This window comes from Macaca fascicularis, chromosome 7 (genome assembly GCF_037993035.2).
Source record: "Macaca fascicularis isolate 582-1 chromosome 7, T2T-MFA8v1.1".
NCBI classification, from domain to species: Eukaryota; Metazoa; Chordata; class Mammalia; order Primates; family Cercopithecidae; genus Macaca; species Macaca fascicularis.
The window spans coordinates 38,389,137-38,415,665 of NC_088381.1; the positions used below are offsets into that span (position 1 = coordinate 38,389,137).

Consider the following 26,529-nt stretch of genomic DNA (forward strand, 5'->3'; position numbering starts at 1 on the left):
ATCTCACCACAGGGCCTTCGGTAAGTCATTTGATATCTGTTTGTCCCACTGTAAGATCAATTATATGATATAACATAGGGATCAATGAACTTTTCTGTAAAGGGTCTGATAGTAAATTGTTTAGGCTTTGCTGGCCATATTGTCTTTGTCACAATTACCCAACTCTGCCACTGTAGTGCAAAACCAGCCATAACCAGTGCAAATAAATGGGTGTGGTTGTTCCAATAAAACTTTGTTAAGAACAGATGAGTTGGCCTGTGGGTTGTAGTTTGCCAAGCAATAGTATAATATCCACTTAACAAAGATAACTTAATATTTAAAGAGGTGCCATAAGAAGAAAAGATAAAATGATGCATAGAGAAGGAAGACTTAAAATGATGGCAAAAGAGAAAAGTGGGTGGAGAGAAAAACTGGTATCATAAGGTAAATGTTTTCTATAAAAACAAACAAAATCCAAATATCAAGAACTGAAATCTACTCGGTGAAAATCATTTATCAAGGTATCTAAACCACTTGAGGTACTGTAGTTAATCTCTGGGGAAGTTGCTTGATTTTTCTTCAAGTTTAAAAGAATGCTAAAGAATTGAATCTTCTTTGTAGTGTTGTTACAATCTTAGTGGATTGAGGACCATGTTGGTATATATATTTCACGATTATTGTAATTTTTTCCCCACTAGAAGTCAGTGTTTAAAATATTTTCATCCAGCAGATATATAACGTACAAAAGGGATAAAAATCATTTTGATGTGCTTACGTTTCATACTTGTTCTCAAGTGTCATCCTTGTGATACACAATCATGTGGCAACATATATGTTGACACCAATTACTCTGAAACCTTTATCAAAACAATTTGCCAGCACTAACTGTAAAATGAAACATTGGTATGGTCTGAGAGGGAAGAAAATTCTGTGGTTTCTTAGAGTTTCTCCTATAGTCTATGATTTTTTCTAAAATTTAAGAAGCAAATTTAATAAACTGAGAATTTTGAAGGTATACAGCTCCACAATCTCTTACCTAAAACCCTTGGGCTAGATGTGTTTCAGAATACAGGACTTCACATTTAAGAAGGGAATATGGGCTGGGTGTGGTGGCTCACGCCTGTCATCCCAGCACTTTGGGAGGCTGAGGTGGGCAGATTACGAGGTCAGGAATTCGAGACTAGCCTGGCCAACGTGGTGAAACCCTGTCTCTACTAAAAATACAAAAATGAGCCAGGCATGGTGGTGTGTGCCTATAGTCCCAGCTACGCAGGAGGCTGAGGCAGGAGAATCGCTTGAACCTGGGAGGCAGAGGTTGCAGCGAGCCGAGATTGCGCCACTCCAGCCTGGGCAACAGTGAGACGTCTCTAAGAAAAAAAAAAAAAAGAAAAGAAAAAAGAAAGACAATATGGTTCATATAGCACATACAGCTTGTATGCCTCCAGAGAAATCTGCAGCAGTACCCCATAACCAAATAAAGTACTTTTGCTCCAGCCAAATTATTTACACCAAATAGAAGAAAAGACCATGAATAGTCTCATGTCAGTTCAGTTCAGATTTTGCTGCCAAATGTCTTTGTTTCAAATTTTTGCAAAATCTTTTGGTTTTTAGAGCTTTTTGAATTTTTGAATTTTGAATAAGGAACTATGGGCCTGTGGTTTGTAAAAACAAAACAGAAGTCTTTCTGAAGACTTTTTCACCTCAAAGAGAACCACAGTTGACTGTTTGAATGATACGTACTTATAACTGAAGATACTTTCAAGCATGACTTCAAGAGTAAGCCTCAATTTTCCCACTAGTGGCACAATTACCAAGAGAAACATGCTCCCTCTCCTCCAGTGAGTCTGATTAAAAAAAAAAAAAAAAACCTCCTGAGAGATTACATCTCCATATCCTGTCTTCTTTTTATTATTATTATTATGATTATTATACTTCAAGTTCTAGGGTACATGTGCATAACGCGCAGGTTTGTTACATATGTATACATGTGCCATGTTGGTGTGCTGCACCCATTAACTCGTCATTTACATTAGGCTTCTTCTTAGAGCCGACACACATGGCACAGAACCCACTTTCGTCAGTACTCATGGTCATTCTGGCAGTGATTCTCAACCACAAGGGCTTGTCCCCAGAAGACAAATGACCCCATTATGAGCAATCTTCTATCCTCTAAGAATTTTTGGTTTTTCTCCCCAATGAAAAGATGATTCTTCTAGCTCTGGCAATAATTGCAACTTAATATTAACTGGCATTGAGATCTGTAGAGCCCTTTAAGAATTTGATCATTTTAAGTCCAGAGCATTAATTTTTAGTCCTGGCTATACATTAGAAACACACAAGGAACTTTGTTAAAAATAGATATCCAGGCAGCACCAGATCAACATACTTAGAAACCCAAAGCACCAAAAAGATGGTAGTGTCCTCCTTCCTGCATAATTCAAAACAAAAACAATACTAAATCAGAAAACACATAGAAGGAAGTCCACCCTGTATGGAATTTTTCTTACAAAGCTTGGGTACATTTTTTTGTTTGCTTTTGTTTTTTCTCTTTTTTTTAATGCCCCTGCTTTGCTACAGCCCTCAGCATAAACTTATTCTTCCTACTGGATAATCCAGCACTGGGTGAGCCTTCCAAACTTGTAGTCTGAGCCCCATGTGCAAGAGGGAGGAGAAGAGAAAGAGAGCAGTATGGTAGACCATCCCAGACTGCTATGCAGTCTCAGAAAGGCTCTGCAAGGCCACTGGAGTCTTCAAGCCAGAGTCAGCTGTCAGAGGAGTTCTGTGTCTCCTAGAATTTCTAGACTAAGTGTGTCTTAATATAATTGCCATACTCAGCCAGTTGCTGAGAGAAACTACGGAAGGCATGGACTCAATGCAAATACCACAATGGATTCCAAAGTGCAGCTGGGCCCCTAGGTCAACCGCATTCTCTGTAATCCCCCAGTATTGGAGGTCTGTGCCACAGATCTCCAGTGTGATAAAGGGGCTCAGTACCCCTGAGAAAAAGCTTATCTGACTAGTATCTGGTAAAGTCCTCCATAACTATTAATATAACTTCTCACTATTATTGGATTGGAAAAGGAAAAGGGAAAGACAAAAAAATAAAGCAAATGTTACTTGAATAACACAAAAACCACAAAGTTTTCACACCTGTAAACAATGTGCCAAATGTTTTATTTCTCTCATATGCAAGTAATTGACTCTCAAAGCATTTTAGAAAAACACATTATTACACTTTACCAATGAATTATTTCTGTCCCTGGAGATTAAATCAAATAAAAATGTTACAAATAGTATCAGTATGATATAATTTCTTAAATATATAGGACATTGTCAACAGCTGTGATTCATATGAAAAATATAATCAGATATCTCAAATTCCTAATTCTGTTTTAAAAACACAAAATACTAGAACACTTGCTATGAAATTGCTGATAATGATCCCTTTAACAAACTGCAATTAACCACTAATATAGAAATTCAATTTAAGCAAAAAGTTTTATATATTATACTTTACAGAAAAAAAATAATTTTGAAAAAGTAATGACAAACAGAGATCAAACATTTAGGGCATTAGTTACTGCATTCTCTTTTTAGAATATACATCAAGTAACACCAGTAAAATTTAAAGTTTTATGACCAGGCCTTAAAAAACATGAATGATGATGACAGAACCACTACCATACATAAACAAAAATAGAGCAAACCAAGTGCGTCCACATCTTCATGAATTCAGTAATTTGAAATAAATGTTGTTATGTTAAACATTATGAGCAAATCTAAAGGTTCAACCAAAAACCTTAAATATTTTTGAGTGTTTTTTAAAGTTTTAATAGTTTATCTCTGATCAAGGATGGAGAAAGGACAAAAAAAATACTGTACTGAATTGATTCTCACAGGGCCTGCTCCCTCAAGGAACACAGTGTCATTATATAGGCCTTATTTATATATAAAACAACCAAAGAATTTTCATTCTTCTTAATAAGTATTTAAAGTACATTCTAGGTGTGCATTAGGAGTAAATGTTAATTTGTGATGCCCTTAAGTCTTTCAACCTGTAAGAAACAATTTCTGGGAATATAAAAATACTGAATTTTACATATTTCAGAGTCTTGAGAAACTTAGGGTGCAATATTTTCATGTATCAGCAAATAATTGTGTCATATAAGCTCATCTTGAAAGAGCATGTAAATAGCTTCCAAATTTTTATAAACGCTACATTACAGAGGGCAGAGTGTAGATATTTTGAGGTTTGATTGTCCACATTTTTTATTAGAGTGCAAGGAGGAAAAGTAAGCACCAAAGTAAAATACGCTTTACTCGGGGGAAAAACAGTGTTTGCATGAAAAGAAAATAGGAAACATGTCATTTCTCCCTTTAGTGGCTTTTCTTCATTCAATTACCTGGCTTACAAAAAACTGTTAACTCAGTTCAATTATTGAACAAATCACTCTTACACGAAATGTCAGGGTCCAACATTTGTCCATGGCCTAAAGCCTTTTAGCCAGCTGTGGTGGCTCATGCCTGTAATTCCAGCACTTTGGGAGGCCGAGGCAGGCGGATCACAAGGTCAGGAGTTCGACACCAGACTGACCAACATGGTGAAACCCATCTCTGCTAAAAATACAAAAAAAATTACCCGGGCGTGGTAGCATGCACCTGTAATCCTAGCTACTCAGGAGGCTGAGGCAGGAGAACTGCTTGAACATAGGAGGCAGAGACTGCAGTGAGCCAAGATCGCACCACTCCAGCCTGGGTGACAGAGCAAGACTCGGTCTCAAAAAAAAAACAAAAATAAAAAAACCTTTCAAAGAACACTAGTCATCCTAAGCTCCTTTCTTATTCTTCAGTAAGGCTTTAATTAAATATAAGCCTACTGACCTTTGCTTCACAATGTTAGTATTAATGAAAATTTCATTCTGAGTTTGAAGTGATGTTTCTTCAAGGGTCTGACCCATTTGGGTGGTGGCATAGAATTGGACCTGCTAACATATACATGGTTACAAAATTAGAGTAAAAACCAAAAGGTGAAAAAACTAGAAAACCCAACACTAGTTATTCTAGAAAAATAAAACTAAAGGATTGCTTGAAAAATTGTCTTTAGCAAGATAAAGCAGAGTGATTTATAGACAAGACCAGTGATTGTTTTTTTCCCCTGTTGTAGCGCCTGGGATCTGTGATTAGGATGGCATTTGGGGTCTGAGAAGTCTCACTGATGACTGCTTCATCAATTTTTGCTGCTGTCTCGTTGACTGTGCATCCTCAATGGCATTGCGTGCTCTCTGTAAAGTAAAATACTTATTATGATTTGTAAAGACAAGTATAGGCTCATTTAATTGAAGGGAAAGGTATGAAAGCAAGGGCTGAAGCTCTCCAAACAGGACCAATAGCTAAGGACCAAGGATAGAGTCCAGATATGTCAAATAAAAATAAGACCCTTGCACCCGACTGAGTCCACAGTATATTAAGTTTATATATCCATCCATAGTTATAATTGGGAGAGCTTTGGGAGAAATAATGGCATTCATTATAAGAGGCTTTTAAAAAGGTATTTCAGCTAAAAAAAAAAAAAAAATGGAGGTGTGCTCTTTAAATTGTTTACCTCTGCTGTGGTGGTGTCCTTCAGGTAAACTTTTCGAACACAGCCTTGACTGGCACTGTCTTTTTTGTGGAACAGACCCTGTTCCTGTTTCAAAAGAAACAATGACAGAAAAGAAATTATTCTGAGGAAAAAAAAAAAAATCCTAACTTTTAATTGTATACTTAAACGTCAACTCTATTTGAAAACAAGTAGACTAACCAAATACACATATTCAAGTAAGACATGAAATAAATCATCTTAGAACAAGGACAGTATTTCCATATATGAGTTGTTAGAATTTATAAAATTGGATGAACATACATCTATCTGTATAAAATAATGGCTTTCTGCAGGCTATGATAAATAGCCTACAGAAACACCACTTGGTAACTCATCACATCTGACAAATCAAAAAAACACTTCCCTCATTTTTTTGGCTGATACATAAAATTTCTGTATAATGTAAAATACATTGAGTCAATTCTCACCATTGATGTGAAAGAAAAAGTGATAACTGAGGAAACTGTAAAATATATGCACAGTGACATAGTCTTTCCTAGTTTGAAAACTGTATTTCATACACCAAGACATTCGTTAAATTTTGGCACTCTACAATGCAGTAATGCTGAAATACAAAATGGCAGGGTAACATGGTATTTCCTTTTATTTGTAAATTTCCATGAAAAGATAAGTAAACATAAATTAAAAGGTACCAGTACTCACATCTATAGCTATTAAATTTCACAGTAAATGTTCTTCTGGCTACTAAATTTCACAGTAAACGTTTTGTAGACAGTTTCACTAATAGAAATAACATTATTGTTTAGGGAAAACAAATACACTAAAGAAATTACCATATTTAGAATAACAATAGTTTTTTTAAAGGCATGAAAACAAATTTATAATATATATAATGTAACAAACATATTTCAAAGAAAGTTAAGTACTTGAGTCTAAGAACTACGCAAAAGATGGAGTATCACTTTTACAAATTACTATGTAATTAAAATAAAAGTTCTTCCTTACAAAATGATGGGAGAAAAGACATAAAAGTATTATTACACACTTAAATTATATTAGCATTCCATAAATGCCAAATATTACAAACATGGGAATTTTGGATACATTTATTTTTATCAAATCACTTAATAATCTTCTAAAAACCTAAAAAGAGAGAATCTTTCCAGAAATATCTAAGATTATAGCAACATGGGTGTCCATATGAAGTTAAAAAAAAAACTCTCCTATTTACTAATGCTTAATTCTATGAAAAAGGAAATATCAGCATATCAGAATCTTAATTATTTCGGTGGGCAGACTGATATTTCACTCTATGCAATCAAGACTGCCAGAAAATAAAGTACAGTTATACAAATAAATTGATTACATCTTTCTTTATGTCTCAGCATATAGTAGTAATAACAACACTAATCCTTCAAACATTTTGTGCAGTTAACTGCAAAACAGTCTGAAAGCAATGAATTCTTAGCTCTAAAGGTATGACATGTTTTCTTACCTTAACTGAAATTTTTAGCACATTTTCACTGACACTAGGAGGAAATACAAAATCTTCAAATGGACATTGCCAGTCTACACACATAAGGCCCAGGATTTCAACTTCTTTTATACACAACACTCGCCTATTTTGCAAAAGAAAACAATAATGATGAAGACAGTTTATTCTCGCCAATATTTCACCCTGCTGGATGGCAGAGGTAGCACTTGCCTAGAAAATAATACAAACTGGCATTTAAAAAAAAAAAACCTGCTTCATTTTTTTTTTAAAGTCTAGGTAACTGTCAAATAAAGAGCAAATACGACACCTACCAAGTAACAAAGTAGACTTTCAAATATTCCCCTTCTGTCAATCTTGCAGAATTCAGAAAAGTGTAACTTTTTTTTTCTTTTTCTTTCTTTTTTTTTTTTTTTGGTTAACTGACCAAAAAAGCTGATAGGGAAATCATCTTTGGAACACATAAGAAACAGGCTGTATTCTCATCTGGGGAGCAATAAAGGCAGAAGCCCCTGAAAATGTTTTACTTGGAAAATTATTAATTGCTCTTTACTGTCAGCCATTTATGCCTTCCAGTCAAGAATGAACGTGAAGGAAATGTCATAAACCTTAAATGTCAGCAAAGATTCACTTGAGGCCTACTAATAAAGATCAGATTTGAACACTTTAATGCTAATATACTTTATCACAGAGTATCTTATTTTATTCAATGGCAATAAAAAAAATTACAGAACCCTTAAAGGGCATCCACATTGATTTCTCAGTGTGTGATTCATTTTGATTACTGATACAACTATACTTAAAATTAAGCTTCTATTACAGAAAGCAAAATTACAAAAGAAGAGAAGGACTATTAATTCAACAAATATTTAGGGTGCCAGAGAAACAAGGAAGATAATTCTGCTTGAGAGGTGCTCACTGGCTAGAGGAGAAACAGACATGTAAATAAATGCCACAGCACAATTAGACAAGGGCTGTAACAGAGTGTGCAGATTAGTCTTTTGGAGCAAGAGAGAGAGAGGAACAGATCGTATTGGTAAAGTAGGTGACATAGGAGTTGATTCTTGAAAGGAAGGAGTTCTCTATGTGGGTAAGGGAAATGACAGTCCAGACAAAAGGAGGAAACACACTGACATCCAAAGGAGTACAAAAAACGAAAGACTTGTTTGAGGAATGTGGGGGTCTGCAGCTGGAATACCAGATAGACACCATGGTGAGGAATGTGGGGGTCTGCAGCTGGAATACCAGACAGATACCATGGTGAGGAATGTGGGGGTCTGCAGCTGGAATACCAGATAGACACCATGGTGAGGAATGTGGGGGTCTGCAGCTGGAATACCAGACAGATACCATGGTGAGGAATGTGGGGGTCTGCAGCTGGAATACCAGACAGATACCATGGTGAGGAATGTGGGGGTCTGCAGCTGGAATACCAGACAGATACCATGGTGAGGAATGTGGGGGTCTGCAGCTGGAATACCAGACAGATACCATGGTGAAGTGGTGCGAAAATGAGCTTAGCACCAGACCTTGAAGGGCTACTTTTTTTCCTTTTAAAACATTTTTCACTTTTAATGAAACAGGAAATGACATGATAATGGTGTTTCATTTTTAATGAAGAGGAAACAACATGATAATATTTATTATTTTAGATTCATGGTTCTGGTGGTAAACAGAAGGGAGGTGGCAAACAGAGTGGCAATAGACAATCAAGGTAAGAAGTTACGGCAATAGTTCAATCAGGAGACAATGAAAGCCTTAAGTATGGCAGTGGCTCTGAAAAGGGAGAAGAAAGGGCTAGATATGAGATGTTTAGAAGGTAAACATGAATGAACATGGTGACCAATGGAGGGTGGAGAACTGAAATAGATCCCTGGCATTATATTTCTCAGCAGAGGTGCTATTAAATTGTGGACTTGTATGGCATACTCTTGTGCACTGGACAAAGTTGAACATCCCTAGCTCCAGCCTAGTAAGTGGCAGTAGCGTCCTGCAATCACTGTGGCAATCTCCAACACCACCATATGTTTCCAAACAGTCTCCACCGCCCACACTCCTGGCCCCAGTTGATAATCTGCTGATAGAGCTAAGGATGGCTGTTACAAATCCTCGTGCCAAACACAATTCACTATTCCAAATACTCTTCTCTTTACCATCCCAATAATACCACTGTTTTCCTACCACCTAGAATGTCTCCTTCATTTTCTTCCTCTTGCACCATGTTTGCCTGGGTTCAAATCTTGGTCTTCCACTCACACACTCTCTCAGAATGGTCTCTCAGAAAGATCTCAACTCCAGATTTTTATCCAGACTCCATCTATCTATCTATCTATCTATCTACCTATCTATCTATCCTCCCTCCCTCCTCCCTCCCTCCCTATCATGTATTCCCTTCTCCTCTACATCCACTCAGTCACCAAGACTTGTCTCGTAAGTCAAATCCTCATTCTTTAGGTCCTCCCCACTTCCTACTATGATAGCTGCCACGGTCTTTATGGTGGACAGAATTCTAAGACAGTCCCCAAGATTCCCCAACCCTGGTATATATCTCTGTACAGTCCCCTGGATTTTGAATATAATGGATTTCACTTCCAAGATTAGGTTTTGTTATAAGGCACAGGTGACTTTAAGCCAAAATTGTTTATGTAGGTGGGCCTGACCTAAGTTCATGGACTCTAAACCTGGGTAAGACACCAAGAAGTCAGAGATTCAAAGCATCCTTGCTGGGTCGGAATAAGGGTAGTTTCTAGGAGCTAAGAGCAGCCTGCTGGCTGACAGAGGTCAAAGAAACAGGGATCTTAGAATTCTGCCAACAATAGCAAATGAGCTTTGAAGTGGATTCTGTGGTAATTTGTTGTGCAGCAACAGAAAACTTATACAGTCTCTAACTGGTCTCCTTGCCTCCGGACTGATTCTCTTCCAGTATAACATCCAAACCGCCAAGGATCTTTTAAAACTACAAGCCTCATCATATTACTTGTTTACAAACCTTCTGTGGGATAGAAAAAAAGAGAGATTACTCACGTGTGTACTATTCTGTGTGAGAAGCTACAAGTGATATCAAACAAAAAAACAACGGACAGCCAGGTGTGATGGCTCATGCCTGTAATCCCAGCACTTTGGGAGACCAAGGCAGGAGGACTGCTTGAGCCTAGAGTTCAAGACCAGCCTGGGCAACATAGTGAGACTCCATCTCTACCAAAAATACAAAAGAATTAGCTGGTGCATGCCTGTGGTACCAAGTATGTGAGAGGCTGAGGTGGGAGAATCACCTGAGCCCAGAGAAGTCAAGAATGCAGTGAACCACGATCGAGCCACTGCACTCCAGACTGGGCAATGAAAATGAGAACTTGTTTCAAAAAAATAAAATAGCAGACTAGACCTTAAGCAAAAACCAGTGATTCTCCATCACATTCATGATACAACCTAAACCCTTAAAATCTTATGAGCTGCTACCTATGACTCATCTCCCAACACTAACACCCTACATCCAGCCATTCCACACTGATCTTACTGGTCAAAGTACCATAGTGTTGTATGCCTCCGCTTGCCTCTAGTTTACCTATGCAAGAGCTACATACTCAAGACTCAGCTCAAGCATTCCCTCATCTATAAAAGCCTCCCTGACACTTTTCCCATGATACTGTGGTCCCCATCTTACTGTACCAACCGTTTTCCATATGTCCTCAGAGACTGTCCATCGTTTTTCTTAGCACCTATCATACTGTGATGTCACTGATAATTTGTAGTCCCCCACCCATTAAAATAGGGAAGGGACAGAGATGTAACTTTATCTCTGTGTCCCTGTATTTGTCATATGTTGATTTTTTTTTAATCTGCTCAATAATCAATTTCTCAATAAAGATTACTAAAATAAACTACAGCAGAGTTAGGACCAACTAGCAAAGCTATAGTCTAAGAAATTTAGGTCATGAGAACTTGTGTTTTGTTTTTAAAAACTCATTAGAAAAAAAACATTAAGGGACTAAGTTTTGGGTGAATTTCAAAATTAAAAAAAGCTATATACTGAGAAACTCAATTAGTAATCATTAACATCTCAATAATACATTTGACAAAAAGGGCTAATATCATTAATTTGCAAAATGTTCTTTAAATTCAGTAAGAAAAAGACTAACATACCAATGAAAAATGAGCAAAGAATATGAACAAGTAATTCACAAATTAGCAAATATAAACAGATGATGATATATTAAAAGGTTCATGCTCAACAGTAATCAAAGAAATGCTAATTAAAAAAAATTATTTTCTACCCATCAAGCTAGCAAAAAATAAGTTTAAATGATAAAACCTAGTCTCAGCAAAACACAGGAGAAAGAACACTTTCATATATTGTTGGGTGGTATGTAAAAAACGGATACAACCTTTCTGAAAAATGACTTGGCGATATACAGAAAGGAACTCAAAAATCTTCACAACTTTTAAATTAGCAATCCCACTTTTAAAATTTTATTCTAATAAAATAATAGAAAAAATATTTAGTTACAAATATATAACAATAAGATATTAGGGAAAAATGTCCAATAACAAGAGAGTATTTGAATAAATTATAGTATATCCACAAATACAAAATTATGCAGTCATTAAAAATCACATTGTCAAAGAATATTTAATGCTTTGGAAAGATGATCACATTATATTGAAAATGAAAAACTGACAAGACTAAAATGTAATAATGCATTTTTTTGTACATAGTTTTCATAAAATGTGCCAGCTAATGTGGTTATCTCTGGGTGCTGAGATTGCTTGTAAAGGATATTTTTAGGGGTTATCATATAATCTGTTATTCAAACCAGGATGTTTTTAAGAATGAAAGGAATAGCTATTGATAATTTCATAGGGACAAAACGTGCAAGCAAACCTACTGTGTCCTAGGCAAACCAGAATGTATGTATGGTTAGTTATTTTCATTTTCTTTCTTTTTTTTTTTTTGAGACAGAGTCTTGCTCTGGTGCCCAGGCTGGAGTGCAGTGGTGCAACCTTGGTTCACTACAACGTTCGCCTCCCAGGTTTAAGTGATTCTCCTGCGTCAGCCTCCCAGATAGCTGGGATTACAGGCATGCGCCACCAAGTCCAGCTAATTTTTTGCATTTTAGTACAGATGAGGTTTCACCAGGTTGACCAGGCTGGTCTTGAACTCCCGACCTCAAGTGATCTGCCTGCCTCAGCCTCTCAAAGTACTGGGATTACAGGCTTGAGCCACCACACCCAGCCTATTTTCATCTCCTTATTGTCAATACTGGGGTGACCAAACTGTGCTCTTCAAGTCAAATCTAGCCCAAGACCTGTTTTAATATATAAAATTTTACTGGAACACAGCTATGTCATTCTTGTACATATTGTTCATAGCTGTTTTCTTACTATAAGGGCAAAAATAAAAGGTTGAGAAACACAGTATGGCCCTTAAACCCTAAATTTTACTATCTGTCCCTTTAAAGAAAGTTTATTGACTCCTGATCTATGTTATCTACAATGAATAGCCATAACTTTAGCAATAAAAATTATTTTGGATGTGGCGGTGCATGCATGTCTATAGTCCAGGCTACTCAGCAGGCTGAGGCTGGAGGATCACCTGAGTCCAGGAGTTTGAGTCTAGCCTGGCCATATCTTTAAAAAAGAAAATGTTATTTTTAAGAATACTAAATTTGGAAGAAATGCTAGTGTTTTAATGTAATCATTAAAGGTCTAACTGATTACCATAATAACTACCTCAATCAAATAAATTCTTGTTAGAAAGAGTCTACTAAGGCCAGGTGCTGTTGCTCATGCCTGTAATCCTGGCACTTTGGGAGGCCAAGGTGGGCGGATCACTTGAGGCCAGGAGTTCAAGACTAGCCTGGCCAACATAACAAAACCCTGTCTCTAATAAAAATACAAAAATTAGCCGGGCATAGTGGTGCATGCCTGTAATCCCAGCTACTGGGGAGGCTGAGGCACAAGAATCATTTGAACCCAGGAGGTGGAGGTTGCAGTGAGCTGAGATCGCACCACTGGACTCCAGCCTGGGTGACAGAGTGAAACCCTGTCTCAAAAAAAAAAAAAAAAGGGGGGGGGGAGAAAGAAAAGGAAAAAGAAAAGACAAGGAGAGGAGAGGAGAAGAAAGAAAACAAGAGAAGAGAAAAGAGAAAAGAAAAGAGTACTAAGTAAGGTTAGCAAGGAAACCAACTCATAGTATTTACTGGTCAGGTATATTTTACTAATTACCTCCTAAACAACTCCATCAGTAACTAGATTTTAAATGATGATTATTTTTCAATGTACTTGAAGAAAAATCAAATATATAATGTATACAGTAATACTCCCATAGAATGGCTTAAATCAAATAAGTACTAAAGTAATACATATTACCAAAAAAACCCCAAATTGATTCTCATTGCCTAGTACTGAATTATATAAAAGCAATATAATTTTAAAATGAATTAACACATTGCAACAGCTAAATACAATATCTAAGAACAAATAAACATTGTTTTGGCTTAATCTACTGAAGACAACAAAATTATGGACATAAAAAATAAGTGATTACTTGTCAAAGTCATAAAATCTGCTTTTTAGATTGTTTTGTGAATATTTTTACCTCTTAACTAATGAGCAAATCGCATGACTGGAGAATCCTCTCTTACATGAGGATTCTTACATGACTGGTTAACCTCTTATCCTGTCATTCAGCTTTCCTTTCTTCCCATTCAAATAAATTTAAATGCAGTCATGAGGAATCTAATGCACATTTTGCCTACTGTAAGAACTTTGCCTTACTCTTATAAAGCTCATCCCTAACAAAGTTCTGAAAATTATTAATCTATAATTGTCATTTTGGGATAAGTTTACTATCTAGGATAAATCCCAGGAAAATAAGCTTCGTAGTTTAGTCTAAGTTCTTGTAATTAGAAAAATTATCTACCACAACCAAATGCTTAGGAAAAGCTGAGATAAACATATAGAAGTAATGCCATCCTTTAAAAGTGGTATGCTAATCACTCAAAATAAAACTTAGTAAGAAAAGTGATTCATGAATTAATCCTCCATAACTGGACTTGTAATTCAAGAATAAGGGTATCACTATTACAGGTATAAAGTCTGTTCTAGATTCTCTCAGTAGTTGTGTAACTTGGGTAAGTCCCTAAGCCACACTGAGTCTCAGTTTCAGCATCTTTAAGATGAGGAGGTTGGAACAGAAAATCTCAAAGGACGTATTTAGATCTGTATTGCTGAGATTCTATGAAAATGAACATTTTGCCATTCACTTTGGAGAATTTCAAGTACAATTCTCCAAATCTTCTACCATTTTAGCCTTCAACATTCTTGTGACCTATGCAGCTAAGTAGTATTTGGAAAAATGTCACTTTAAGTCAGTACCTATTTGTAACCATAAGGATTGTCTTCTTGCTTCCAGGAATAGCACAGTGGTATCGGTAAGTCTCTCCTTCCAACTTTTTGATATGATTCTGAAAAGGAAACCAGGCTCTAGATTTGGGAAGTATATGCATTTCAGTAGTATTTACAATACTGTATATTATCTAATTATAATAATAGTGTTAGGAAAACATTTATTAAAAATAAAAGCACAATTCTACATACTGGTACATGAAGCTAGAAAAATATTCACAGCACGTTTGTAAGTTAACTTCCACTGCAGCCTTAAAAGAAAACCATGTATTAAATGCTTACCAAGTGGTCTTCTGGCAAAATATATTTTGTTCTGTAGTAACTTAGAAATATTAAAATATCTACCAGGAATTATCACACATTTTAATTAAGAAACATATGCTAATATAAAATAACTACATTAACATTACAGGGGCTTTGAAATAGGGGGTGGGTCTCTGAACTACCTAACATAAAATAGAAAATTTTGAAAATGTGGTTCTAAAACTTTTTTCAGAACACAGTTCATATTTTTTGTCAGTTCTTTTTTTTTTTTTTAATCATGGGGGTGGGTCTGTGATCTCTTCAAAGATTAAGAACCACTGGTTTACATACAGTTATTAATAGATATTATACACATAATAAAATTCCAAGATAATTAATGTTTAATGCTTCGAACATTTGATCTCATAGGTTAAACATGCATGGAGAAGTATATTTATATATCAAATTATATTTCTTATAGAAAAGAAAATATGACAATATTAATATGAACAATTTCTAAGATTTCAAAATAGCTGGCACAATTTATTTCTAAAAACAAGTATCAGCATAAAGTAATACAAGTATAAGTAGTAGTACATTAAAACACATTTATTTTCCTTTTCAGCTATCTCAACAGTATTGTGACTTGAATTAGTCAAATATTAAAAACAAAATTTTTTTAATAATGAATGCTAATGAAATACTATTACTGACATTATATATAATGCATGGTTGAAAATAGGTAATATATATGAAAATACAGAACATAAATATACTGAATAAATAAGACCTTAACATTTTATGACCAAGAATATAATGCCAATATTATTAAAAGGATAATATAATCAATATAACCACAGAGAAATCACACTTGGTATTATTTCAATGCTTAAATATACATTTTTTAAAGTTGCTTGGTACCTAGTCATTCCTTGACAATTGCAAAAAGCCATGAATAAGGAAGAGGAATCCACAAAGAACTGGGATCTCATCTTCAGAATGAGTCTCAGAGAGGACTGCAGATTTCACAGCAATACTTACTTGTTTCACAATTCACTTGTGCGAATTAGCTAAAATCTTTTAACATTTATGCCTTAATTTTTTCAAAGAGAAAATGGGAAATGAATTTAATAATGTAATGCATTTATCATCAGCTTGAAATTTAAATATGTTAAAATATTTAGATGTGAAATGCAAGTACAAGAAATACTACCCACTTTCTATCTTGTATGCATTTTCGTTACTTATTAGGCTATTGTGCTTCAAGCCATTGAGAGCTTTTAAAATATAATTTATCACCACAATACACTTTAGAAAACTTGTTCTCAGCACTACTAAAAACCCACTGCACTCTGAGATTCAGATTAAGACATTCAGTTACTAATGGCAGCAGGAGACCAAATTAGTTGATAAAATATTCACGTCCCCTTCCCAAAAATGCAACTTGAGGAATTTAACAATACTTTGCAAAAGCCCTTTACCCAGTAATTCAATTTTTTCAAGTAAATTCTACAGAAATATGAAAAAGCAAACAAGATATAAAAAACCAAAATGTATAATGATGTTTATTACAGCACTATTACTGTTAGTAAAATAATAAACAAATTTAATGTCATGTATTAAGAGGAGTTAAAAACACAATGTAATGTTACCTCAATAGATGGTAATACAAGAATTAAAAATGTTAATGACGCATTTCTAAGAACATGGAAAAATACAACTAAAACTAAAAAGCAAGAAATGTGGTTTTAAATGTTGTATGATCATAAGTATGTGAACCAAAATGAGTATTAAATGACTATACATACATACATATAATGTATCTCTATATATGTGTATATATATATGGTGTGTGTATATATATGTATGTGTGTATATATGTGTGTATATGTGTATATATGTATGGTGTGTATATATGTGTATATATGTATGTATATGTGTATATATGTGTATGTATGTATACATGTGTGTATATGTGTACATGCATGTGTATATGTGTGTATATGTGTGTATATACGTATATGTGTGTGTGTATATATGTGTGTATGTGTATATATATGTGTGTGTGTGTATATGTGTGTGTGTGTATATATGTATGTGTGTATATATGTGTGTGTGTGTATAAATATATATGAAGATTAGAGGATAAGTAGAATAGTACATCTCATGAAAACATATGATTTAGTAACTCTCAAAGCTACGTATTGAAGAATACAGAGTACTACTTAGGAGAAAAAGGAAAACGAGGATCAAAAGATCTCCAAATAAATTATTTAGAATTTGGCCATATTACGAAGGGCTAAAAGGATATAATTTTATACTCTAATGTTCTTTAATATTTCCATGTTTTGTTATACTTGGTCCCTTAAGGACAGAAGGCTTCTTTTGTATCCAGTACAGACTAAATAATCAACAAATATTTTTACCCAACTGACTGATCACAGCAAGATGGGCAAAGAATGAAATAGCCTAAATATCTCAATTATCCATGCCCACACTTGACATCCACGGCAAAAACTACCAAGTCCTCTCATTAGTGTATAATCATTCTATTTCTTCCAGTAATTATAATAATGCATTAAAGTTTTAAAAGTTGTCTGATATCTTAATTAAAACTAAGAAATCAGACAAGATTATACATTTAGAAAAATAATTAAAAGTTTCTTAAAGTTTTGTGCTTTTTGACAGAATTATAAAAAGATATCACAAGGAAAAAATTAATAAAGAGCTAAACAAAACAAGAAAAAATCTTAAGTTACAGGAGTTCTCAAAAGTAAGTCTCATTAAAACAGCAATACAACCAGTAAAATTAAAAATTGTTACTTTTAGAATCTCAGGAAGGGTAACTATTGGAGATGATTTAAGTCAGCATCTTGAATTAGTTATTTGTGCTTGACTCTCCCAGAAAATTGCATGTGGTGACATTTTTGCCATCGCTAAATTAGGCAAAAGAAAGGTTTGTCAGCTACTTTTAACATTTACATGTTTTGTTATACTTGGTCCCTTAAGGACAGAAGTAATTTCCTTTGTATTTCTAGCACAGGCTGGTTTTTGGATGTCAGTCTTTCTTCTTTAAAGTGCTTATTTTAAACATAAAACATTCAATTTATTATTTTGATAACTGCAATCCTTAAAATACATAATCCAACTGAACAATTATATGTTAATAGTTTCATTCTCTTCACATACACAACACACTAAATCTGTTTATACTTTGGCTTCGTTTCTGAGGTGAAACATGAAAGTTGCTAGATAAGACACTGTTAAATTAAACATTTCCATCATCTATTACAAAGAAAGAAATTGAAACATAACTTATGTTGAGAACTAACAGGGTACTAATTTCAAAAATAATGATTTATAATTATTTTTTCTCTCATTAAGACAATAAAACCTCTCTAAGGATTTAAAAGCAAAAGGTTGGTTTTTGAAAATAAAGAAATCTATGTATTCAAGTGCCACACAGCAATCTGCATAATTACATATTCAACTTCTATTTACATTAATTAAAACTAATAATTATGAAATAAGTATAACCAACAAGGAGATTCAATATTTGAAAAGCAGAAATGCTAAAGGCTGAAAATGTATATAACATAATTAGAAAATGACTATCATTTATTTAGCAACAGTAACAAGGGGTTAAACAGGAAAAAGAGGGATGAGGAAACATCCTCAAAATTCATGTGCCAACTATTATTTGAGGTCTAAGGGCAGGCTCAGAGCAACTGACAATTCAATTATTAAAGCAGATGCTCCAGTTAATAGCCCTGTAACTTAAGTAAATTTAGAGTCATTTGTGAAACAGAAAGCTACGTAATTCCATCATCACGACTCACAAACATGAACATATTCACTAAATTGGACATAATAATGGTCCTGTTTTTCAATTTTACCTGAATGCACATGAACACCATAAGATAAACTTTTTGAAATGATAATAACAATATCTGTTTCTGAGCTCAATATAGTCTTTCATCTATTAAATGGAGAAGAGAGTTGATTCTCTGCATCCTTTAATATTTTATACTAATCTCTTATTTCAGTACAGTATTACCAGGGATACCACAAGTTTTTATTTGTAGTCAAGCCACTACTATGAAAAGTTCAGATGGAGGTGAGAGTTTTAAAGAAAATTTCATTAAAATTGACAATGGAATTCAGACACAGTCAATTAATACCACAGTTTGTTTTGATTTTTAAGGATGAAATCAAGTAGTAGTTTAGGAAACATTTATTCCTGTATTTCCAGTTCTTGCTGTGCAGGCAGAAAAACAAAGAAAATAAAGTTAGAAGCATGCAGAAAGATAGATAAAATGTAATCATATACAATAAAAACCAAAGGAAGAACAATTAAGAGGCATTTTATTTTAAAGTCAAGGCAGAAAAATATTAATAAATTTCTTTTGGGGGAAAGCCTGTCATGGGAGAATAGCAATTTATATATGTATATATTATCGAAATATAATCAAGTTAAAACTAAAATAAAAGTCAAAAAGCTCTTAAATTTTCTTCAAGGTTTAACAAGATCATAATTATATATAATCTTTTATTCTCTCATCTAGTTCTATTTACTGAAATAAATCTAGATTTACAAAGCAGTGCAAATAAATTAATTTGGTTTGGAGAAATGAAGCAATGAAGTTCCAATAATTAGCTACAAAGCAGGAAACCAAAATTAACAGTATTAACTAAATGAGCTATCGCAGAAATAGTGACATAACCTATGAGTTAACATTATCTTTTCTGTGCACGACAAAAGCTTTGCTCCTATGTAGAAAAAAAAAAAAACACCTGTATTTTCCATTTAACACATGCTAAAATGAAAAACAAATAATCAAATTCTACTCTACAAACTATGTATAACACTTAAAGAAGTTCGTGAATCAGGAACTTTAAGAACCACCCATGAAATCCTGGGCCTAGAAATCATTAAAATTCCATTTCACTCGTGACCATGAAGAACAGAATTTACCTCAAGTAAGTCCGAGCCCTCAGATTCCTGTCTATCATATGGACGAATGATGCCATCTTCGTGGATCAGGCGAGGGGGACGGAGACTAGATACCTCCTCAGTTGATTCTGCTGCCCTGAATAAGGCATCCGAGTAAGTGTAAGAAATTATGTGAGAGTCTTTCAAAATAATGTGTGTGTTGATTAAATATATAAATATTTCACAAAAAAACAATCAGTAATTTTAAATAACTTTCCCCAAATAACGCAAAAGTATCAAAACCAAGGCTGTCTGACTCCAAGTCCCCCAACCTTTTCTAAAATAAAAAGAAATATCAAAATAATGAAAGCAGGGCCTAGCTCATCGACTCTTTGTATCCTTGGTGTCTAGCACAGTGCTTGGCACATGGTAGGTAATAAACATTTGTTGAATAAAGGGGAAATTCAGCCACAAAATATGTCTTGTCTTTTCTTTTTTTTTTTGAGACAAAGTCTCACCCTGTCGCCCAGGCTGGAGTGCAGTGGCACGATCTCAGCTCAGCTCACTGCAACCTCTGCCTCCTGGGTTCAAGCGATTCTCATGCCTCAGCCTCCCGAGTAGCTAGGATTACAGGCGCCCACCACCACGCCCAGCTAATTTTTGTATTTTCAGTAGAGACGGGGTTTCACCATGTTCACAAAAAATGTCTTTTCATATTCCTTTCTGGTGGCAGTCTATGTTTAAAGCTACCACAGCTTTCAATGAGACTTTAAGATCCTTAGAAGCACTCAAATAATCTAATCTATTTATGTATTCCTTGTAATAATTAGCACACAGACACATACCTTGAACACAGTATGTACTCAATTACCTCTGAATGCCTTGGAAAGTACTACTGGCCATATCTATGATTCCACCAGTTGGACGAGCCACGGCACCCACAAGCCCTTTTCCAATTCCTTTAAAGAATCCAGCAGCTCCTTCCTTTTTGGCACCTTCAGAAAACCAATGACAATGAATGGATAAAGGTATTTTTAAATGAGCAAGTTTGAACTCAACCAAAACCTGGGTCAGATACTGAACTGTTTTACTCAGGAAGTTACAAAAATGTGGCTTTCTAAAGAAGTTAAATGTAATCCTAATGTGATAAAATAGTGGTTCTCAAAGTGTGTTAGAAATGCACATTCTTGGGCCCCACCCCAGACCTAGTGAATCAGAAACTCTGGGGGCGGGGCCAGCATTTATGTTTTAATAAGCACTCCAGGTGATCCTGACACATGCTCAAGTTTGAGAACTACTGATCTAGGAGTCTCATCAGTACCTGTAACTTGCAGGTGTAAGAAGGAATCAGAAAACATTCTCTTTTTTAATGCTGACCATCAGATTTTTCAAGGAGTGTGCTTTTAAAAATATATATAACAACTTTATTGAAACACAGTTCATATACCATAAAATTTACCACTTAAAATGTACAAATTAAATTTTAGGATAAATTAGCTTTTAGTATGTTCAGACTTGCACAACAATCACCACAATCCATTTTTTAAAATGTTTATCATTTTAAAAAGAAACCCCCTTTCCATTAGCAATCATTCCCTATTTCCCCCAACCTCTCCCCACCAAATCCTACCCAGTGTACCTCCATTCCTCCCTGCCCCTCCCCACCTCCAGACTAGGTAACCACCTAGAGATTCTTTCAATCCCTATGGATTTACCTATTCTGGACATTTCAGACAAATGGAATTATATAATATGTGGTGTATTGTGACTTTTGTTTCAAGGTTCATCCATTTTGTAACAAGTACCAGTACATGATTCCTTTTTATGACTACTATTCTAATGTATGGAAATATCACCTTTTGTTTATTCATGCATCAGGTGATGGACATTTGGGTTGTTTCCATCTTTTGGTTATTCTGAATAATGGTGCTATGAACATTTGTGCAGTTTGAACACCTGTTTTCAATTCTTCTGGGTGTAAACCTAGGAGTAGAATTGCTGGGACACATGGTGACTCTGTGTTTAACTTTTTGAAGCACTGACAGACTATTTTCCTCCAAAATGACTGCATTATTTTACAGTCCCACTGGTAGTGTATGAGGGTTCCAATTTCTCCGCATCCTCTTAACACTTGATTCTAGCCATTTCAGTAGGTGTGAAATGGTATCTCATTATAGTTTTGACTCGCATTTCCCTATTGACTAACGATGTTTAACGTCCTTTTATGTGTTTATTGGCCATCTGTATATCTTCTCTGGAGAAATGTCTATTCATATCTTTTGCTCATTTAAAATTGTGTTGTCTTTTTATTATTGATTTTTAATAGTTCTCTATATGTTCTAGATATGTCTTTTATCACGTATATGACTTGCAAAAATTTTCTTCCATTCCGTGGGCTGTCTTTTCCCTTTCTTCATGGTTGTCCTTTGAAGCACAAAAATTTTAAATGTGGATGAAGTTCAATTTATGTATTTGATGAAGTCCAATTTACGCATCTTTTCTAGCAAAGTTTGGCCTAATCCAAAGTCATGAAGATTTACTCCTATATTTTCCTCTGAGTTTAACAGTTTTACTCTTACATTTAGGTATTTAATCCATTGTGAACTCATTTTTTATATATGGTACAGGTAGGGGTCCAATTTTGTTCTTTTGCTCATAGATATGAAGTTGTCCCAGCAAATCTGTTGAAGACGGTTCTTTCCTATTGAATTATCTTGACTTCCTTGTCGAAGATCAGTTAACCATAAGTAAGAGTCTATTTCTGGATCTTCGATTGTATCCCACTGTTCTATATGTCTATCCTTATGTTAGTACTACACTGTCTCAGTTACTGTAGCTTTACAGTAAGTTTTGAATTTGGGAAGTAGAAGTTCTCCAACCTTGTTCTTTTTCAAGACTTTTTTGGCTATTTTGGATCCTCGGAATTGTCATATAAATTTTGGACTTGGCTTGTCAATTTCTGCAAAGAAACAAACTGGGATTTTGATAGGGATTGCACTGAATAAGCAATGTGCTTTTTAAATGGGATAAAAACAGCAATAGCAAAAATGAGTAAATTGCTATTGAGGGCCCAAACAAATCTAGTTTATCTCTGGCCCTGCTAAAAATATCATTCAAAGTCTAAAGCATGATCCACTACTTAACCTCTCTACTTTCTGAGGAAAATACGTTCATTGAGCAACTTAAGGCTACGAATATAAAATTCAGTCAGTAATTTTCTCAATCAAGTATCAGCAGCAATAACATCTATTATGTTTACTAAGTTATCAAGTCTTCAGACTTTGTAAAGGAAGGAAATACTTTCAACGTACCTTCCACAGGTTTTGTTATTATTCCAGTCACTCCACCAACAACTCCCTGAAAGAGAAATCAATCATATAGTCTAGACTGAATGGAAGGTGTTTAATTTTAAACCAACCACTAGAGGTCTCTACAGACATACTGGAAATAACAACAACAAAAAAAATTGAAGACTTAACTTGATAATGTAAACAACATACACATGTAAGTTAGCACTATGATTTTTCAAATAATATATCACAGCAAATCTTAAATGATTTATTCCTAGCAGGAATAAAATTTTATAAAAGAAATATGAGTAAAGCAGATAAAAGGATTTTGAATCTGGCTATGATCCCAATCAGCTATGTAACCACAGGCAGTTGATGAAATCTCTTTAAGTCTCAGTTTCCACATCAGCAAAATGAGTGAGCGGAGCCAAATAATATTTATGATCTAATTATAAATTTTAAGGAGATTACATTGTAACTCAGTGGAAGTGTAGAAAACTGAAAATAAAGGGCCCTCCCAAGGATAGCTAATAACTTGGCAAACAAAGTGCCTTAGTGACTATAACACCCAACATTACAAATTACTATCAAAAAACACAGCAGTTTCCTGAAATCATTTCCAAAATTAAAACATGAATATTCTAATACATTCTTAATCATTGTGAAGTAATGGTAGTAAAACTACCTGTATATTCTATAAACACACAGAAAGGGAACTGATGGATACACACTTAAATTGGAAACAGATGAGAGGTGATTAAAGAGTATTCTAGCCTTACTCATAATGTTTTATTTACTTATCAACAGAATAACTTTTAAGTTCTTATAATTATTTACAAGAATATTCATACATCACCTATATAATTAAGCAGTACAATTTTAAACGTATTAAAAAGTAATGAAAGGCAGTTCCTGGTTTATCAACAATTAACTTTCACACATCCCTTCCACAGAAACAGTCAATCGCTGATGACCTGAAGAGCTCCTTCTCTCTCTAGTTTCCATCGGTACCATGTATCTCTGCTTCTCACTTCCTCACCTTCTACACCAGTGCTAACTTATCATCATTACAGTTTTACGAAATCTGGCAATTCAGGGGATAGATCTGGTGGTGACAATGGGGAAGGGGAGCAAAAAGGAAACTGGAAAGTCCATAATTTATCATTATTTCTATTCTGACAGGCCTAAACTCGTAAGTAGCATTCTAAGTTTCACACAACCAGCTAGAAAAAAATTTTTTTTTTTTAGTTGCAGATTTCTTAGATTCAGCAGAGAACTTACTCGCAGAAAGCCCTTTCCTCCTCTGGCCAGGCTATCTCCAAAATCTTTGGGCTGTCGACTCAACTCTTCTCTTCTTTTTTGCTGATATTCCTTGTCCATTGTAATTGCTGCCAAACCTTTCCCAACAGAACCAGTGATTCGAGATACAACTCCTGCTGCACCACCTATCAAAGACAAGGGATTAATATCTAGAATATACAAGGAACTCAAACAACAGCAAGAAAACAAATAATCTTATTTTAAAATAGGCAAACAATCTGAATAAATATTTCTCAAAAGGAGACATACAAATGGCCAACAAGTATATGAAAAAATGTTCAAGATCAAAAATCATCGGGAAAGTGCAAATCAAAACCACAGTAAGATATTATCTCACCCCAGTTAGAATGGTTATTAGAAAAAAGACAAAAAAAAAAAAAAAAATCTCAAACGCTGTCAAAGAAGTGAAGAAAAGGGAATGCTTATACCCTGAGAGTGGGAATATAACTTAATACAGCTATTAATGGAAAACAGTATGGAGGCTCCTCAAAAAATGAAAACTAGAACTACCACATGATCCAGCAATCCAACTACTGGGTATATATCCAAAAGAAAAGAAATCAGTATATCAAGAGATGTCTGCACTCCCATGTTTACTGCAGCACTAGTCACAATAGCTGAGATATACAATCAATCTAAGTGTCTATCAATGGATGAATGGCTAAAGAAAATGTGACACACACACACACACACACAATGGACTACTACCTAGGCATTTAAAAAAAATGAAATCCTTTCATTCACAGCAACTTGGATGAGCCTGGAGGATATTATGTTAAGTGACATAAGTCTGGCACAGAAAAACAAATACTGCATGTTCTCATTTACATCTGAGAGCTAAAGAAGTTGAACTCATAGAATTAGAAAGTAGAACTGTGGTTATTAAAGGCCGAGATGGGTAGGGGGAGAAGAGGATAGGGAAAGATTGGTTACTGGACACAACATTACAACCAGATAGGAGAATAAGTTCTAATGTGCTATAGCACTGTAGGGTGACTACAGTTAACAACAACTTATTGTATGTCTTCAAATAGCTAGAAGAGAGGGTTTGAATGTTCCCAACACAAAGAAATGGTAACTGTTCAAGGTGATAAATATGCTAATTGCCAGATTTGATCACTACCTAGTGTATACATGTATCAAAATATCACTCTATACCCCATAAATATATACAATCATGTGTCAATTAAAAATAAAATAAAAAAAATTTTAAGGCTCAGAGAAGTTACATTGTTTATATAAACAGCATTATCATAATATACAGCATGCAATTGGTTTAAACTAATAGGTGCTTAAAATTTTGTCTCATACAAAAAATGCAGAAATTAACTTTTCCCATCTAACAAGAAAAGGAATAAAATTAAAGTACATTTATTCAACACTACAAAGACATTAAAAAACCAGCAGTCCACTGTTAACTTATTTTCCATTTAAAAACAAGGAAACATGTCTTTTAAAGGGATTATTAAGAAAGTGATCCCTCCTTTATTAAATAAAAGCATTTGTTTTTCACAACAACATATTTCATAACAATATAATAAAAAATATATACATATACACAAATATGTGATACACACCTACTGTGTGTCCAAAGAGACTTCTCACTCCAATCACTAACCCCTCTGCAAATTCTTCAGGGCCTTGAACAGCACCCTGGCAAAAAAAAAAGAAAAAAAAATTCCAAAAAATTTTATTATTTAAAATTTAAATAAGTTGAAGACTTTTAATTTAATAGTTCAGGGTTTGCCTGAAGAATCCAAATCTGTAAAAATCTATAAACACTGTGATGAATCAATTTTCACCTCTACCCCAAATATGGATAGAATATCTATTGTATTTCAACCTACATGATCTTAGCAAATTCTTTAAGTCAAAAATTGGATAGGTATAAATCACTGGCTTCAATTGCAATTTGAAGTTGGCCTCCCAGAACTAAGTTTCATCAGATTGCTGAAACAAGCTGCAATGATAACAAGAGTAGGAGAGTCCACAGATTTTTTTTACTGTCTTATTCTCCCATTTATTTTCTCTGCTTTATTCTTCTAAAACCCTCATACACTGGGCTGGCTGCTAGACCCTTTAAATGGAGGGGAATAGGTTAGATGAAAGCTGGAATATGAAACAAACTTTGCTTTCAGTTCCCTATTAGTCCCTTCCGCAATGGTGGAACAGTCTTGAAAGTCTTAATCTACCCAGCATTCTACATATTCTTAAAAACTACATTAAATCCTGGCAAATGTGGGCAGTGCTCATTAAATTCTAAACA

General features: G+C 34.6%; 1 protein-coding gene across 8 annotated transcripts in view; it reads right to left on the minus strand.

The window, feature by feature from the left end:
• Positions 1-3,134: 3,134 nt before the first annotated feature.
• VPS13C (vacuolar protein sorting 13 homolog C) overlaps positions 3,135-26,529 on the minus strand; it is a 189,598-nt gene continuing 166,203 nt past the window's right edge. For 6 of the 8 annotated variants that reach the window (XM_005559702.4, XM_015452896.4, XM_005559700.4 and 3 more), the window contains 9 exons: positions 25,841-25,916; positions 24,225-24,388; positions 22,965-23,010; positions 20,525-20,648; positions 19,696-19,810; positions 14,448-14,536; positions 7,077-7,200; positions 5,582-5,665; positions 3,135-5,261 (listed from right to left, as the gene is read on the minus strand). In XM_005559702.4, the coding sequence (XP_005559759.3) occupies positions 5,160-5,261; positions 5,582-5,665; positions 7,077-7,200; positions 14,448-14,536; positions 19,696-19,810; positions 20,525-20,648; positions 22,965-23,010; positions 24,225-24,388; positions 25,841-25,916 (924 nt within the window). In that variant the 3' untranslated portion in view covers positions 3,135-5,159. Of the gene's footprint in view, positions 5,262-5,581; positions 5,666-7,076; positions 7,201-14,447; positions 14,537-15,233; positions 18,979-19,695; positions 19,811-20,524; positions 20,649-22,964; positions 23,011-24,224; positions 24,389-25,840; positions 25,917-26,529 lie in introns of those variants that run through there. The other 2 variants (XM_045395562.3, XM_045395561.3) reach the window with 1 other exon arrangement.